Below are 17881 nucleotides of genomic sequence, written 5' to 3'. Positions count from 1 at the left end.
CAGGGCTGGAGTGGGTATGGACAAGGATATTGTGTAGGTTTGGTGCATGTTGAAATACCACTGAGGAAGGGGTAGGAAGGATAGTGGGTAGGGTATTCCTCATTTCAGGACATGGCAAGAGGTAGTTGTCACCTGGGCAGAGAATGTGATTCAATTGCTCCAGTCCTGGGTGTTTCTGAGTCATGAGGGGGGTGCTCTTTTGTGGCTAGATTGTGGGTCTGTGGGAGGTGGTGGGTGACTGGAAAGACAGGGCACAGGAGATCAGTTTCTGTACAAGGTTGGCTGGGTTGAGTAATTTTGATCTGTGAAGGCCTCAGCGAGACCCTTGGTATATTTTGAGAGGAGTTGTTCTTCACTGTAGGTGTGACGGCCGCAAATGGCTAGACTATATGAAAGGTAGTTCATGATATGGAATGGGTGGGAGCTGTCAAAGTGGAGGTATTGCTGGTATTTGGTAGGTTTGATGTGGATTTAAGTACTGATGTAGCCATCATTAAGGTGGAGGTCGACATCAAGGGAGATGGCTTGTTGGGTTTGGGACCAGATGAAGTGAATGGGGGAGAAGATGTTGAGGTTCTGGAGAAATGTGCCTTCACAGTCAGTCCAGACCACAAAGGAGTCAATGGTGAATCTGAACCAGTTGAGGGGTTTGGGATTTTGTGGATGGTTAGGAACAGTTCCTCTAGACAGCCCATAAATAGGTTGACATAGAATGGTTCCACGTCGGTGCTCATTGCTGTGCCACAGATCTGTATGTAGGTGATGCCTTCAAAGGAGAAGTAATTGTATGTGAGGATATATTTGGTGAAGGTGACCAGGGAGGAGATTGTAGGTTTGGAGTCAGTCGGGCATTGGGAAAGGCAGTGTTCAATAGCAGCAAGGCCATGGTCATTAGGGATGTGGCATCAGTAGTGACTGGCAGTGCGCCATGTGCTAAAGGAAAAGGAACTGTGCTGACTCGGTGGAAAAAATAGTTCATGTCTTTTATAGAGGAGGATAGGTTAAGGCTAATAGGCTGAAGGTGCACAGATACTATCTCAAGAATATAGATGACCAAGTAATGCCAGATCACAATAAGCAATGAAGCAAATAGTCACACTAATTACTTGATTATATCTTCAAATCAGAATTGTTGATTAAGCTGCAGGGGCTTCCTCATAGCAGCCTGCTAAGCACCTCTTTAGAATGTCATGCCTTTTTCTTTTGAATTTTTTGAAGATATTTGTAGACACAAACACAAGAACTGCCCCCCCCCCTTACACACACACACACACACACACACACACACACAGAGAGAGAGATTTATATTTGTCCTGTTAGATATATTATTACTTTTAAATATTATTTGCAGGACTACTTAGACAGTTTTGAAAAACTGCTGCATTTGGGTCTCAAAAATCAACAAGAAAGGGAAATCATACATGTTACTCTGGACTGTTGTCTTCAAGAAAAACGATATAACCCATACTATAGCCATCTGATTCAAAAGTTTTGTGATTTTGATAGAAAATATCAGGTAAGTTCATATAGCTTACAGGTATTAACATTTTAAATATATTTTCAGTTTATTCCCTTGCTATACAAACTTAGTTGGTTTTATTAAAACTAATATAAGTAACAGTTATCAAGACAGATATCAAGGAAATATCCTGATGAAGCCGTGCATGTATGTTGGTAGAAAATGGTTGTAACATGATCACAATGTGACAACCACTGTATATACCACATAATGAAGTATCTTGTCCAGTTTGGCACCAGTTTGAGTGTGTTATTGTGATTTTTAAAAGAATGTTTTGTGACATGTAGCAACTAACAGAAGAGTGTATTGGGAAGGACAGGAACAGTATTTGAACAACTGTACTTTCCCCATCTGAGTCCAAATTGCAGTTTACACAAATTATACAGTTACATGTTCCTTGCCAATCATTTAGGCACATGCTTCATTTAGACATTATTTTGAAGGGTAAGTAACTATAATGGCCATTTGTGTAAATATATGTATGCCAAGTTCTTCATACTCACAAGTTTCTTCATCTGCACTCTCAGTGCATCATATTTTGTTTTGCTGTACTTCTTATGGAATTATGAGGTTTCTGTCATTGTCAGACAGTATCTCCTATGTACAGTAACTTAGTAAGCAAATTGACTAATTAGAGCATCTATGGATTGTATGTAATAATCTCCATGTTTTTTATATTTAAAGATCTAGCATATAAGTCAGTGCTGCATTAATACTAGTACAGCAGCATCACATGTGACAGAATGACTAACATGGCATTATAACATCTTTTATTTCTTTTAGGCACAACCACAGTAGCAAAATTTTCATTGTGGCTAGTTTTTACCATCTCTAGGAAATACTTGAAAGAATTTTGAGGACGCTTGACACATAGCACTCACCCAAAGTAGAGGAAAGCTTAAGCATAAGCTACCCTCTCATCGGCATGCAAAGTGCGTTCATTGTTGCCATGATATCCATATGCCATCACAAGCACTTAAGTCAAAGCACTGCTGTCTGGAAATATGTTAACAAAACTTTGTGTTGACAGAGTAGCTGAAAGCAGCTATGCCTTGCCTGAATAGTTGGCTTAAGTAATAATTGTTTAATACTGTCACTTGCAGTTTCCTTTCCTCCCTCTGACGCATGACATAGTCACTCAACAGTGAGCAGGAGGATTGTGCTGCCAACACTGTGCCTGCAAGATTGTTGTGAATTTTGCTGTTGTAAAGAATTACATGACTGTATTTATTTATCTATATGTGAATGGATTTCATCATTCAGAACAGTGAAAAATTAACAGCTTAAAATTAATTCTTGCACAATAGTTGACAATGACTCTTCTTGTAATCTAATTACATTTGTTTTTCTCTTAAATAATTACTATTTCTGTGCGTATTATAATACAGGACTTCTTAAATTAAGTAACCTACTTTAATTCAAGCACTCCATTACCATCTAGAAAAACTTTTATTTTGTAAATAATTTTTTAGTTTCACTTTGAAAGAGAAGATAGTCTATCTTTTATATGTTGTTGTAATTTATTATATAATTTGATGACATTGTGCAATAAACTGCTGAATTTTAATTTTTATTTTTTTCTGTCCAGATGCAAATTATAGACATTTCTAGTGTTCTAACCATATACTAAACAGTTTTTAACATAGTAGATTTTTTTCCGTTCTTCTTCTTCTTCTTCATCATCATCATATGTAACACTAAAAAATATACACACAAAGGACAGTTAAGATTTTCAGCATTTAAAAAGGTCAAATCAATGAGCCATGCTGCCTCCCTGTGTCATTATATGTATTGCATTTTTTTCCCCAGCTTGAATATTTTTCCTAATTACTCCCCAAAAAACTATCTCTTAAATAAACAGAATGAGAATAAGCAAAATATATTGATCTGATACAGGAAATATTGCATATTGATGTAAGAATTCAGAAGGCATAGGATGCCGTAGAGATTCTGTTACTAAGTGTTTTTACATGCTGTTCCTACCCCCACAGTCAACATGCATTCCAAGAAATTTTGTGCCTTCCACACACTGTATTACTTCATTATTTATTTTCAGGTTGTTATAATCTGGTTTTCTGTCCATGTAGTATTATGCAGTATTAGCATAATTACATTAATGTGAGTATTAGTGTCATGTAAAATAGGTAAAAGCAGTGTAAAAAGTATTCTTTTCTTATTTCACCTACACTCATAAATTTAGAACTAATTTTAGGCACAAGAATTGTACAAATAGAATAACATAAATTTCTTTTACATTTGTTTCATTGTACCTAGTGTTAAAATCAGTCAGTCCTTTGCGATAAGTATGGATGTTGCTGCAGTTAAACATGGAGTATTTGTGAAAATGGTTGGTTATGCTTTCATTGAGATGACTGCAGTGAGGAAGAGAATGGGATGATCAGCGGGTCTCTTTCACGGAATTGGACTAGTAGGTTATGCCAGAAAGACCAGAAAATTGAGGAACAGGAGGTGAATTTTTGTGCCCTTCAGACAGTTACAAAATGCAAAAGTTGCTGAAGGGCAGAAAAAGAGAAGGAGTGCTGGGAAAAGGTGGCAGCAAAGGGTGAATTAGGGAAAATTTTCTTAGCAAACTCAGTTTTGCTTGCTATCAGAATTAGAGAACAAAGAGCCTTGTACAGGTGTTGAGAAATGTAGGGCGCATCAGAACAATGGTAAGACACTTAGTGATAAGTCAGGTGAAAATCAGAATAGGAAAAGAACAGCTCAGCTGCTAGGTAGCAGCCATGGGAGGGGTGCAAGCAGGCAGCTACAGGGAACATTACGTGCAGTGTGCCAGGTCACAGTTTTTTTTTTTTTAATACCAAGTGCCAGTATTAGCGAGGTAACAAATAACTTAGGACAAATGCACAAAACGGGAGGACGGCGGTTCAATCCCGCGTCCGGCCATCCTGTATTAGGTTTCCCGTGATTTCCCAAAATCGCTCCAGGCAAATGCCGGGATGGTTCCTTCCAAAGGGCACGGCCGACTTCCTTCCCCATCCTTCCCTAATCCGATGACCTCGCTGTCTGGTCTCCTTCCCCAAAACAACCCAACCCAACCCCAAATGCACAAAAATTCTAACAAAGATGATCAGGTGTTAATAGATGGTGGAGTTGGAAACGGCTTGGCTCAAAATGAAAAATATGGTAATAGGGGTGACAAAGTAGGAGCAGCTACTGAGCACACAACTGTGGGTTTTGTGGAGCCCTGACCAGCACTGGTTTTACTCAACTGTAAAGCGAGGAAACATGGACCTGAGGCGACTCCTTCAGAAGGATGCAAAATCTCATATTGGTAGTGTTCAGTAGTTTGCATGAAGACGGGGATATACTTCACATAGCCTACACTTGAATGGGAGGAGTAAGGATAAGTTAGCAGGTCTATTAGCAGATAACATAAGGGGGCATCAGCACACAAAGGCAAGTTCCTGTGGTTATTGGGGTCAGGTGAGAAACCAGCATGTGAAATCAACTTATTTCATCACAATATTTGAGAGGTAAAAAATAAAACAGATGAATTGTTAATTTGTTTACAAGATCTTAATAGGTGGAAAGAAATTAATGTCATTTGTCTGCCTGAACACCATATGACCCAGGCATAGAAAATCTTACTGTTGGTGGTTTAAGTTAACTGCACACTCATGTGGATTCAATATAGATAAAGGAAGGGTTGTCACATCCATAATAAAAGAGATATAAATACAGACATGTGGAAATAAGTAAGTTCTATATAAATCAGGATACAGAAGTATGTACTTGTGAGTTACTATTGGAAAACGTAATATTTGTGATTATTATTGGGATAATTGATAGGAAAACTGATGTAAGAGGGCCTTTTAGCCATTTGAAAATTGAAATCGGTCATAAATTTCTCTGCCCAGGTTGCTCAAAATAGTAGGACCCTTATAGATAGTGTATTCATTTCAACAAACAGAACTTGAAGAGAGACATAACTTATCTAGTGGTAAACAGACTCTTGGATCATCACGATGCACAGTTAATCACTTTATATCTCGTAGCTCCATTTACAGTTCAGGAACACTCTAAGTAAACAGTAAGGCTGATTAATGACAAAACTACTGAAGATTTTAAATGAAGCTAAAAAATGTTGACTGGGGTGAAGTTACAATGAGCCTTATTCTATCTCTAAATTCAGCATATTCCTTAATGAGTTTGTATCTATTTTTGAAGGTAGTTTTCCTATAAAGATATTTAAATGTAATAACAGCAAGTCATTAAAGAAACGTTTGATCACTGCAGGTATTTGAATCTCTTCACGATGAAGAAAGGACTTGTTCTGGCTATTTTGTACAATTAATAACTTAGGAATACTTTCTTATCATAAACAGCACCATAAAGTATTAAAAAAGTGGTAAAAAAAGTCCAGGGGTGTGCACATCTTGTCTGAAATTAATAGATCAGATAACTAAATAAAATCAGTATGCAATATTGTTAAAAAAGAGTCAGGGAAAGAAGTTGTAGAAGATGACAGTGTTTATGTTAAAGAGAATGTGAGTGTTGTAAAAGACAGTTCACATGTAGCAGATGTTTTTAATAAACAGTTTTTAAAAATAGTTGAAAAAATTGGTGCAAATATTTCAGAAGAGAAAGAAAAAAAAGTACACTGAAGAAACAATACAGAGGACATTTAGTGAATTAAAAATTAATCTCACTTTCATGTCGGAACTTACGGAAGATCACTATGATTCTAAAAAGTAAAAGTTCATATGGAGTGGATATCATCTTCAACAAGATACTACGCAGTTGTGGCCTTATAATATGTAATGCTCTTAGTCTCTCATGTAACGCTTCATTAACTCAAGGTGTTTTCCCAGAGAGATTGAAATATGCCACTGTTAGGCCCCTACTGTCGCTCCTTGCATCATTTTCTAAGATTTTTAAGCAGGTAATGTACTCCAGTGGTGTCACCCATATGTGTAGTAATGGGATACTTAGACAATCACAATTTGGATATCATCTTCAACAAGATACTACGCAGTTGTGGCCTTATAATATGTAATGCTCTTAGTCTCTCATGTAACGCTTCATTAACTCAAGGTGTTTTCCCAGAGAGATTGAAATATGCCACTGTTAGGCCCCTACTGTCGCTCCTTGCATCATTTTCTAAGATTTTTAAGCAGGTAATGTACTCCAGTGGTGTCACCCATATGTGTAGTAATGGGATACTTAGACAATCACAATTTGGATTTCAAAAGGCTATACTACTGAATCAGCTATTTATACATTTCCTGAGCGTATATAAATCTTTAAATGGCAAAAAAGTCACAAATTGGGATTTCTGTGACTTATCAAAAGCATTGGATTCTGTCAGTCATAATATTCTATTAGAGCAGTTAACAATATTAGAGAAGGAAAGTTGCTACTCACCATATAGCGGAGATCCTGAGTCGCAATAGGCACAACAAAAAGATTCACACAATTATAGCTTTCAGCAATAGACACACATACACACACGCACAAACACACTCACGCAAATGCAACTTGCACATAAATCTGCAGTCTCAGATAACTGAAACCACACTACGAGCAGCAGCACCACTGCATGATGGGAGTGGCGACTGGGTGGGCGTAAGGGTAAGGAGGAGTGGGGAGGGGGAGGGATAGTATGGTGGGGGTGGCAGACAGTGAAGTGCTGTAGTTTAGATGGTGGGCAGGAGAGAAAGTGTGTGTGTGTGGGGGGGGGGGGGGGGAGGGTTAGTAGCGGAAAGGAGAGAAATAAAAAGAAATTAAGACTGGGTGTGGCAGTGAAATGACGGCTCTGTAGTGCTGGAATGGGAACAGGGAAGGGGCTGGATGGCTGAGGACAGTGACTAATGAAGATTGAGGCCAGGAGGGTTATGGGAACGTAGGATGTATTGCAGGGAAAGTTCCCACCTGGGCAGTTCACAAAAGCTGGTTTTAGTGGGAAGGATCCATATGGCACAGGCTGTGAAGCAGTCATTGAGATGAGAGACGTCATGTTTGGCAGTGTGTTCAGCAACAGGGTGGTCCACTTGTTTTTTGGCCACAGTTTGTCAGTGGCCATTCATGCGGACAGACACCTTGTTGGTTGTCATGCCTATATAGTGGTTGCAGCTTAGCTTGTAAATCACATGACTGGTTTCATGGGTAACCCTGCCTATGATGGGATAGGTGATGTTAGTGACCGGACTGGAGTAGGTGGTGGTAGGAGGATGGATGGGGCACGTTTTGTGGGGTATGGGCCATGAGGTAAGGGATTGGGAGCAGGGGTTGTGTAAGGATGGACGAGTATATTGTGTAGGTTTGGTGGACAGCGGAATACCACTGTTGGCCGGCTGGGAAGGATAGTTGGCAGGACATTTCTCATTTCAGGGCACGACTAAAGGTAATTGAAACCCTGGTGGAGAATGTAATTCAGATGCTCCAGTCCTGGATGGTACTGAGTTACGAGGGGAATTCTCCTCTGTGGCCAGACTGGGACTTCGGGAGGTGGTGAGAGACTGGAAAGATAAGGCAAGGGAGATTTGTTTTTGTACAAGGTTGTGAGGAAAATTATGGTCAGTGAAGGCTTCAATGAGACCCTTGGTATATTTTGAGAGGGACTGCATGTCACTGGAAGCGATGACCACAGGTGGCTAGGCTGTACAGAAGGGACTTCTTGGTATGGAATGGGTGGCAGCTGTTGAAGTGGAGGTATTGCTGGTGGTTAGTAGGTTTGATATGGACGGAGGTACTGATGTAGCCATCTCTCAGGTGGAGGTCAACATCTAGGAAGGTGGCTTGTTGGTTTGTGTAGGACCAGGTGAAGCAAACAGGGGAGAAGTTGTTGAGGTTCTGAAGGAATGTGGATAGGGTGTCCTTACCTTCAATCCATATAGCAAAGATGTCATCAGTGAATCTGAACCAGGTGAGGGGTTTAGGATTCTGGGTATTTGGGAAGCATTCCTCTAGATGGTTGGCATGGGATGGTGCCATGTGGGTGCCCATCACCATACCCCGGATTGTTTGTAGGTAATGTCTTCAAAGGAGAAGTAATTGTGGGTGAGGATAGAGTTGGTCATGGCGACTAGGAAGGAGGTTGTTGGTTTGGAATCCATAGGGCATCTGGAAAGGTAGTGTTCAATAGCAGTAAGGCCATGAGCATTAGGAATGTTAGTGTACAGGTAGGTGGCATCAATAGTGATGAGCAGGGCACCGTGCGGTAAAGTGACAGGAACTGTGGAGAGTCGGTGGAGGAAATGTTTGGTATCTTTTACATAGGAGGATAGGTTCTGGGTAATAAGTTGAAGGTGTTGGTCTACAAGAGCAGAGATTCTCTCACTGGGTGCCCAGTAACCAGCTACAATGGGTCGTCCTGGGTAGTTGGGTTTATGGACTTCAGCAAGAATGTAGAAGGTGGGAGTGCGGGGAGTGAGTGGTAGGGGCGGGTAGAGAGGTGGACTCTGGGGAGAGGTTCTGGGCTGGGCCTAAGGATTTGAGTAGTGACTGGAGATCCTGCTGGATTACTGAAATGGAGTCACTGTGGCAAGTTTTGTAGGTGAAAGTATTTGACAGCTGATGGAGTCCTTCCGCCAGGTAATCCTTGCGGTTCAAAACAACGGTGGTGGAGCCTTTGTCTGCAGGTAGGATTGTAAGGTCAGGATCAGTTTTTAGGTGGTGGACTGCAGTTCTTTATGCGGATGTAAGGTTAGTTTGCATGTTGAGTGATTTGGGGAATGATGGTGAGGCAAGGTTCGAGGTTAATAAATTCTGGAAAGTTAACAGGGGGTGGTTTGGTGGCAGTGGGGGTGGATCACAGTTGGAAAGAGGAGTTAACGCAAGGTTCAATATTGGTCATTGGTTGAGTCTGATTGGTTGGGTTGGTGGCAAAAAAGTGTTTCCACTGTAGGGACTGGGAGAAGGAGAAGGAGAGAAGGTCTTTAACAAGTCCTGCATGATTGAATTTGGGAGTGGGGCAAAAGGTGAGGCTTTTGGAAAGGACTGGTATTTCTGTGGGACTAAGGCTTCTGGAGGAAAGTTTCATGACTGGGTTGCGGGTCTGTTTAGGTTCTATGTTGAGGTGGGAGGGAGTTTTGGAGGGTGGGGTAAGTGTAGTAGGTCTGCGAGACAGGGTTTGTCACCTAGGAGGAGACGTGGGGGAGGTTTGGTTGTTGTTGTAGAGGTGGTGGACAGTGGTACTCCGAGGCGGGAATAGGAAGTGAGCAGGATGGAGAGCTTTTTGAGGTGGCGTTGTGTATGTTGCTCAAGTTCCTGCAGGGCAAGAGTTTCAGTGTGTGTTATGGGTTCCAGGAATTTGGGATTACACAGCAAGAGAATTTTGCAGATGGAGAGAAGGTACTGCAAGGAGGATTGGGCTCAGTTGATATGGTTTTGCAGGACTATGTTGGTAAGGGCTTAGGATTGGCGGAGTCTGAACAGGTGAAGGTCATTGTGGAAGGAGGGGTGGCAACCAGAGATGGGTAATTTGATGGTAAGGCCATTAGGGGGTATTTCATGAGCCAAGCAACAATGCAGGAACAGTATGTGGGAGTGGGATCTGGCTATGGATAAGGAGACTTTTCTGTATTGACTCAGATGGAAGGAGCAAGGATCCAAGATGGTGCAAAAAATGTGAAAAATTACGCAAAAAAGTAGAATTACATGCAAAAAATTACGCAAAATGCACCCAAATACATGTGAAAAATCAGAGAAAGGACAAAATGGATGCACAAGGGGAAAAAACAAGGTGAAATCTGATGAGGACAACGATAGCATTTGCACTGTGTGGTGAGTAGCAACTTTCCTTCTCTAATACTGTTACATTCCATCCTGGATTTTCCATTGTTTTATTAGAGAAATTAAGTTTTTATGGAATACGTAGTTCAGCGAATGCCTGGTTTAAGTCTTAATTAAGAAACCAAATGCAGAAGGTTACATTAGGCTGATCGAGTAATACAAAGAGCTTGGGAAGAGCAAGCAACTAATGGGTGCTAATAACTGGACAACAGACAAGATGCTGTGTGTGCTTGGTGCGTCGTAACCATACGGCAAGGTGTGACTAACCAGTCTAAATCTTGGAGAAATGTGTTTCTGAAAACTCTGTCTATTTGCAAGCCTAATCCTTTCGTAGGAAATATAATTTTGAAATATGAGTTTATGGTCATATCTGAGCTAAGCTTACTGGGCCTTGAAATTTTTAAAGCACTACATCACATATTTGTTTTAGGTGGAGTAAAGATAATATTAGTGTCTGGGTATCCTCACAGATGGTAAACATGTAGTACGGGTGCTTGACCACTAGACCCACACATTTGTTTTAATACATTATAAGAGGAGTTTATTATGTTGTAAAGTATCGGAAGGTGTGTACTGTCCCGTGAAATAAACATAATTCTAATTGCTGTTTTTTTTACACTATATTGGTACTTACTTCCTGGTTGATTTTGGTACGTTAATGATTTGGTGAACATTTACAGCAGAGGTATTTGTTATTCTGTAGCCTTTTCCACACTGTTGCTCCTTTAAAAGTTGTAAAGTTCTACTTTTAGACGTCCTTGATTTTACTGTATCGGTTATTCATTATCTTTTAAGTTTAAAAAAATAAAAACTTTAGTTTATAAAAATAGAAGTTATGTAATTTATATGTTTGTTTATTATTGTTGTTTATTGATATCTTACCTTTCTCTCATCTACTAAGAATATAAATTATATTTGATGCAGATGATAACTCAGTGTGCAGTGTGGGATAAACTAAAAGAATTAAGCAGACTGTCACAGTTTCAAGTGCCAAACCTAGCACAGTTGCTTATTCATCTCTTCATCAACAAAGGCTTGGCTCTTTCAACCTTGAAGGTATGTCAGAAGAAGTGAAAGGTATTGACTTAGCAGTTTATATTTTTGATGTTGTTTGCTGAATTTGTATGATGAGTATAGTTGACAAAATGCTTTTTATTCAGAAAGTGGCCTCAGAATTTGACATCTATAAAGGTTTGATCTACCAAGCACGTGCTGGAAGTAATGAAGTTTGTACTAAAATTATATGAAGAAACAAGAAACATTAATTGTTCATATACAATCAAGTTCAATATCAGATAACTTAACAAACATTTGCTAAAATGTTATACCAATTTTGTAAATGAAAAACACTGTATTGCGTACATTCTGCAGATTTAATGTTTTGTTAACTGGTTTTCAGTTTCCAACGCCACCATCAGACTCTAACAGTTAAACTCTGATGATGGCCTTGTAAAGTGAAAACCAGTGAGCAAAATAAATTCTGTGCAATATACAAAATATTGTGTTTTACATTTACAATTATGTTATTCTTCCAAAAAAAAATGCAAAAATCTGTTAACATTATCCCAGTCTGGTCACTCTGGGGAAGGTCACTCATCATTTTTCTAGATAATCTTAAATTCCAGTGTTATGTATAAACTAAAGGTGTTTTTGACTCCTTCCATGCCTTCATATTGTGTGAGCAAATGTTCTGTATTTAATAATATTGTCCTGGGATTAAAAAAATGAATGCCAAGAAAGATAACATTTTTCAGGCGAAACCTTGCAATCAATGCCAGCTGCTGTCTTGGTCATTATAGTTTACTTTTCAACTTCCTCCATTGTTCAGACTTACAATAGTCATCCAATCTCTGATAAGAGAGATTCAAGCTACATGTAATTTGTTCTGAATAAGTTCAGTCCTTACTGTAAGCACAATGTATATTGCATTCACTTAACTCAGAACAAGATACTCCCCTGGAAAATAAACGTTTAAATAACTGTGTGTTTTGAGCTGCCATCGCCAGGAAAGCTAATAGATCCAATAAATGCGATAATGATCTCCTCCATATCTAGTAATTCTCGATCTTTAGTCAATTTTCTTAGTTCTTAATTAACACAAGATTAAGGAAGTTTGAATATGTCAAAACTGCAGTTGCTACAAGAAATTTGACTGATAAGACAGGATATTTAGTGGTAAATAAATACATATGATTACAAGGATGGAATAATGCTTAAGACAGATCAGGGCACTTTCTGCTGCCTACATTATTGCTCTTTTTGAATTCTCTTGATTTTAACTATGAAATGCTATAAATTTGTTATTAATTTATTGAACTTTTTACCATAAACTGTTTTAGATTATGATACAATAATCTGATGTCAAACATGATTCATTACTGTAAGTTCATTTCAGGTAATTAACTTTGGTGAGGTGAATAAGGCAACTGTGCACCTTCTACGTCAGATTCTGTTGGGAATCTTACTCCATGAATCACAGGACAACATGCAGGAAGTATTTTGCCGTGTGTCATTGTCACCAAAGCTCCAAATGTTTCGAGAAAGCATGAGAATTTTTATAAAACATTTTGTGCTGAGAAATTCAATGTCTCTACCAACATCACAGTTAACTCTTTTGAATCAACGAGCTGAAGTAGTTGACAGAATCTTATCTACAAATATGTCAAAAATAAGACCCACTTAATTTTTAGCAACAGATGTACATAGTTTTGATAAATGAATTATTTATAAGCTTTTTGTAATATATTTTCATAAGTGTACATAATAAAGTACAATATTATCAGTGTCGTTCTCAACCTCTGCATTTTACCAACGTGTATGTTCATGTAAAAAAAATGTAAATAAATATTAGTTGTCCCCTACTTTAGATGCATATGACTCAGAAAATCATTTATCAAACATATTTAATGAAACAAATGTGTCAGTCCCTGTATCATCACAATTTGTGGGATGGAGAACGAAAAGGGACCTCTTATTGGAGAAGTAAAATTTTCATTACAGGCAAAAATGTTTGATAATGTCTAAAATATCTATTCTCATTTTTGTATATTGCAGTAATTTTAATTCATTCTGTACAGACTCGTATCATTGTGTACACACTCGTATTGATTGGAAATTTTTTTAATGCAACAGGACTCAATAACTTCCGGGCTGACAGGGCATGGTCGATGTATAAACTCTCCCCTGACGTTTCGTCTTTGACTGCAGGAGACATCCTCCAAGATAAAGTGGCGAACTGCAAAGTGAACTTGAGGAAGTGCTGATTATGTAGGCAGTACAGAGGACGCCACTGTCCATCATGTGGCGTTGGCTATGGTATTGTCTCTGGTAATGCCAACATTCTCGATTCAAAGTAATCGATTGTCATGTTTTCGGTGCAATGCTGACATCCAAATTTTATCCAGTTTAACATCTTCCTCTTTCCTGATAAAATCTGTGACCATACTAATGAAAAGAAGAAAAACCTTGCCGTTGGGCAGCTGTTGTTTGTCGTTGCTCCTGATTCTCTGTCTAGAGCGAAGAATGATTACCTTCCTGGTAAACAAGTTCTGCTATGGCCAATTTATCCATGTGACCCAGGTGGCAATTCCTCTTATGTTCAACAAGACGACTGTTAACACTTCTCTTTGTGGTACTGACAAACCTGTCCACAACTACAAGAAATTTTACATAATCCCGGTGTAGCCAAAGGATGTCATGCATCTTTTGCTGGCGTTGAATATTCTTTTATTTTCCTGATGGGTCTGAAAACAGTTTCCACTCCATACTTGGTTAACACTTTCCCAATGTGATATGTGACCATACTAATGAACAGAAGAAAAACCTTGCCATTGGGCAGCTGTCGTTTGTCGTTGCTCCTGATTCTCTGTCTAGAGCGAAGAATGATTACCTTCTTGGTAAACACGTTCTGCTATGGCCAATTTATCCATGTGACCCAGGTGGCAATTCCTCTTATGTTCAACAAGACAACTGTTAACACTTCTCTTTGTGGCACTGACAAACCTGTCCACAACTACAAGAAATTTTACGTAATCCCAGTGTAGCCAAAGGATGTCATGCATCTTTTGCTGGCGTTAAATATTCTTTTATTTTCCTGACGGGTCTGAAAACAGTTTCCACCCCATACTTGGTTAACACTTTCCCAATGTGATATGTGACCATACTAATGAACAGAAGAAAAACCTTGCCGTTGGGCAGCTGTCGTTTGTCGTTGCTCCTGACTCTCTGTCTAGAGCGAAGTGCTCTATTTATCTCCTTGCTAGAATAACCTTTCTTCATGAAAGTCGACCTTAGATGTTCAGTCTCATCTTTTAAATAAAGAGTTTCACAAATTTTGTACCAAGGTTTTTATTACACCTCTTTTTTTTTTCTAGGGTGATGGTCTGAATCTTTATGCAGGTAACAATCAGTGTGTGTGGCCTTTCTATACAGCTTATGACCCAGTGTTCTGTCCCGTTGTTTAATCACAGACCCATCCAGAAAATTCAATTGCCCATTACTCTCCTTCTTCATAGTAAATTGGATTTTCGGATTAATGTTGTTTAGATGTGTCAGAACGACATCCAACTCCTCTGCTCCATGTGTCCATATTACGAAAGTGTCATTGACATAGCGATACCATATGGCTGGTCTCTTACTGGCAGTCTGCAATACCCATTGTTCAAAAGTCTCCATAAACAAGTTAGCCACTGCAGGACTAAGAGGACTGCCCATAGCCACTCCGTCCACCTGTTCAAAAGTCATTATTGATTGAAAGCAGGTTGTGGTGAGACAGTGTCGGAATAATGCCACAATATCAAAACTAACAAGGATATCATCTTCGCCCACACTCATTTCCTCTAACTTGTCAATGAAATGAGTCGAATTTTTAATATGACTGTCAGTCCTACCAACATAAGGTTGCAGCAGTGAGGCAAGGCGTCTAACTAACTCATGGGTGGGACTGCCTACAGGGCTGACAAGTATCCTCAGTACATCGACTACGGCCTATCAGCCCAGAAGTTTTACTTAAAGACAATACAGGCTATGTAACCCTACATTGTATGATCAGGACTCAATAATATCATTAAAAGCAATCAATGTCACGTCTTCTGAAAAAGGGCCTCGTGCCATTATGGGGAAGTAACTTTGCCCCTACAAGAAGCCCTTTTCTAAATCTCACATCTGTTTATGAAATTCTGCACAAAATTAGTATCACCTAAATTTTATAGGTATTTTAAGGAGCTTTGTGTAAAAGAAGACTGTTTTATGAATACAATAATGCCAAACAAGACAAGTGGTCCATTTCATATGAGAACTGTAAATGCCTACAGATGTTATCAGTTTGCAGGTGGCAGCCCTAAAATCCCAGTCTTGCAGACAATACTGTAGCAATAAAAACCTGCACCTACAACAGATGTTGATTCCGCTGTTGCTGCTAGAAATGAAAAAGGTGAAGCTGCTGTGAATACATGTAACTGGCTAAATGTCTTGAAGAATAGTATTGGTAACAAAGTACTTAACGTAACTAAATATATCCAGCTATGTGCAGTTAGGAGGTTAGATGGAGGGTAGAAGTAGAAAGACTGCCCTACCCTCTCTCCACCTCATCCCTGCTCACTCCCATAGGCAGAACTGTACCGTCCCTCATCCTATCCTGCTATCCCTCCCCCTCCCCGCTCCAGCCTCTTCCTCACCTCACCTTCCACCTGGCTGCCTCTTCCATCATGCGCTGCTGCTCACAATCTGGCTTCAGCTGCCAGAGTCTGTGGTTGTGTGTGAGTGAGTTCGCGCGTGTGTGCGCGCGCGCAATTGTGTGTGTGTGTGTGTGTGTGTGTGTGTGTGTGTGTGTGTGTGTGAGGGGGAGTGGGGGTATTTTTGACATAGGCCTTGTTGGCTGAAAAATCACTTCCTGACAGTCTTTTTGTTGTGCTTATCTGCGACACAGCATCTCTGCTATATGGTAACAACTATCCTTTTCATATTATTCTTACATTCCATCCTGGATTTTCCATTATTTACATACATATAATTACTTATATAGTAGTGTGGCCTGTTTTCTTTGGCACCAGCTACCTAAATTCTCCTTCCTGCCTTTACCAGGGCATTTATTGACATCATTACCTGAAAAAGAAACTTGATAACAACTTGTAAACTAAGAAAGTACTCACTCCATGGCTTACTAACGTATCATTTTTCTTCTAACACGCATATCTTTTTACTTTAAGTATGTGGATGTGTAAATTTATCAACTCCTTTTTAATTCTTAAAACCAATCCTTCTTTCATAAGAGTGCAAATATTCAGAGCATGTCCATCATTTTGATTTACCTTTTTCAGTCCTTACATATTCGTACTATGATTACACGTGCGATTAATAAGTGTTGTTGTAGATGGCCACAACCTCAGTATCTTTTGTAATTTATTCAGAGTGTGACCGTACTGCTACAATTATTCTTTGTTTCATTGTATATAGAATATCCAGGATGGAATGTAACAATATTATGAAAAGGGTAGTTGCTACTTACCATATAGGCTTCAATTGCCAGAGACTGGTCATATGTGTGTGAGTTGCATTTTTGTGTGTGTCTGTCATCTACGTTTGACAAAGGCCTTATTGGTTGAAAGCTTATTTTGTGAGAGTCTTCTTGTTTTGTGAGGGTCTTTTAGTTGTGCATATGTGCGACTTAGCATATCCACTATATGGTGAGTAGCAACTATCCTTTTCATAATATTGTTTCATTGTATATAGATACTGTCCTTGTATATAGATATTGTCCTTATAGTATTTTACTGTGTAAATTCGTGTATACTTTAAATAGTAATGTAGTGTATAAGGTTTCTGTAGTTAGTCACTCTTTCTCTCTGTGTGTAAATTTCCCTTTATTTTAAACCCCATTACTGTACTAGTTTTGTTCTTATAGTGTAGACGCCTTCATTTTAATAATAATTAACAATTATTAAAATCTCCAGAATGTAGCTAATTTGGTGGCTAGATACCAAATTTGTGTTGCATCCAGCATGCAGAGTGGAAAATGGCGTATTGGATTAAACTGTTCCTTTGCAAACATTAAGGTTGCTGGCCTATACTTAACTCCTACTATCCATGCCTGCACATCCTCTCCCTCTCATATTGGTACTTTACATATTTGCATCTCAAGTGCATTATCACATTGTTGGCACCATATGTTACTACAGTTTATCTTGCTTCCATTTAAAATCATATAAATAAATAAAAAAAATTCTCTTACAACTAAGCAAACAGTTGTTGTTGTTGTTGTGGTCTTCAGTCCTGAGACTGGTCTGATGCAGCTCTCCACGCTACTCTATCCTGTGCAAGCTTCTTCATCTCCCAGTACCTACTGCAGCCTACATCCTTCTGAATCTGCTTAGTGTATTCATCTCTTGGTCTCCCTCTACGATTTTTACCCTCCACGCTGCCCTCCAGTACTAAATTGGTGATCCCTTGATGCCTCAGAAGATGTCCTACCAACTGACCCCTTCTTCTAGTCAAGTTGTGCCACAAACTTCTCTTCTCCCCAATTCTATTCAATACCCGCCCATCTGATCTTCAGCATTCTTCTGTAGCACCACATTTTGAAAGCTTCTATTCTCTTCTGGTCTAAAG

The 17881-nt window shown here is 39.2% G+C and overlaps 1 protein-coding gene across 3 annotated transcripts in view; it reads left to right on the top strand.

Annotated features, from left to right (window-relative positions):
- LOC126458064 (nucleolar MIF4G domain-containing protein 1-like) overlaps window positions 1-13142 on the top strand; it is a 127854-nt gene extending 114712 nt beyond the window's left edge. For all 3 annotated transcript variants that reach the window (XM_050094864.1, XM_050094863.1, XM_050094865.1), the window contains exons 9-11: window positions 1352-1516; window positions 11201-11332; window positions 12672-13142. In XM_050094864.1, coding sequence (XP_049950821.1) covers window positions 1352-1516; window positions 11201-11332; window positions 12672-12959 — 585 coding nt within the window. In that variant the 3' untranslated portion in view covers window positions 12960-13142. The remainder of the gene's footprint in view (window positions 1-1351; window positions 1517-11200; window positions 11333-12671) is intronic.
- The last annotated feature ends 4739 nt before the right edge of the window (window positions 13143-17881 follow it).

Source organism: Schistocerca serialis, chromosome 2 (assembly GCF_023864345.2).
Source record: "Schistocerca serialis cubense isolate TAMUIC-IGC-003099 chromosome 2, iqSchSeri2.2, whole genome shotgun sequence".
NCBI lineage: Eukaryota > Metazoa > Arthropoda > Insecta > Orthoptera > Acrididae > Schistocerca > Schistocerca serialis.
The sequence above is the reverse complement of the archived record's forward strand: the minus strand, read 5'-3'. Positions and strand labels throughout refer to the sequence as shown.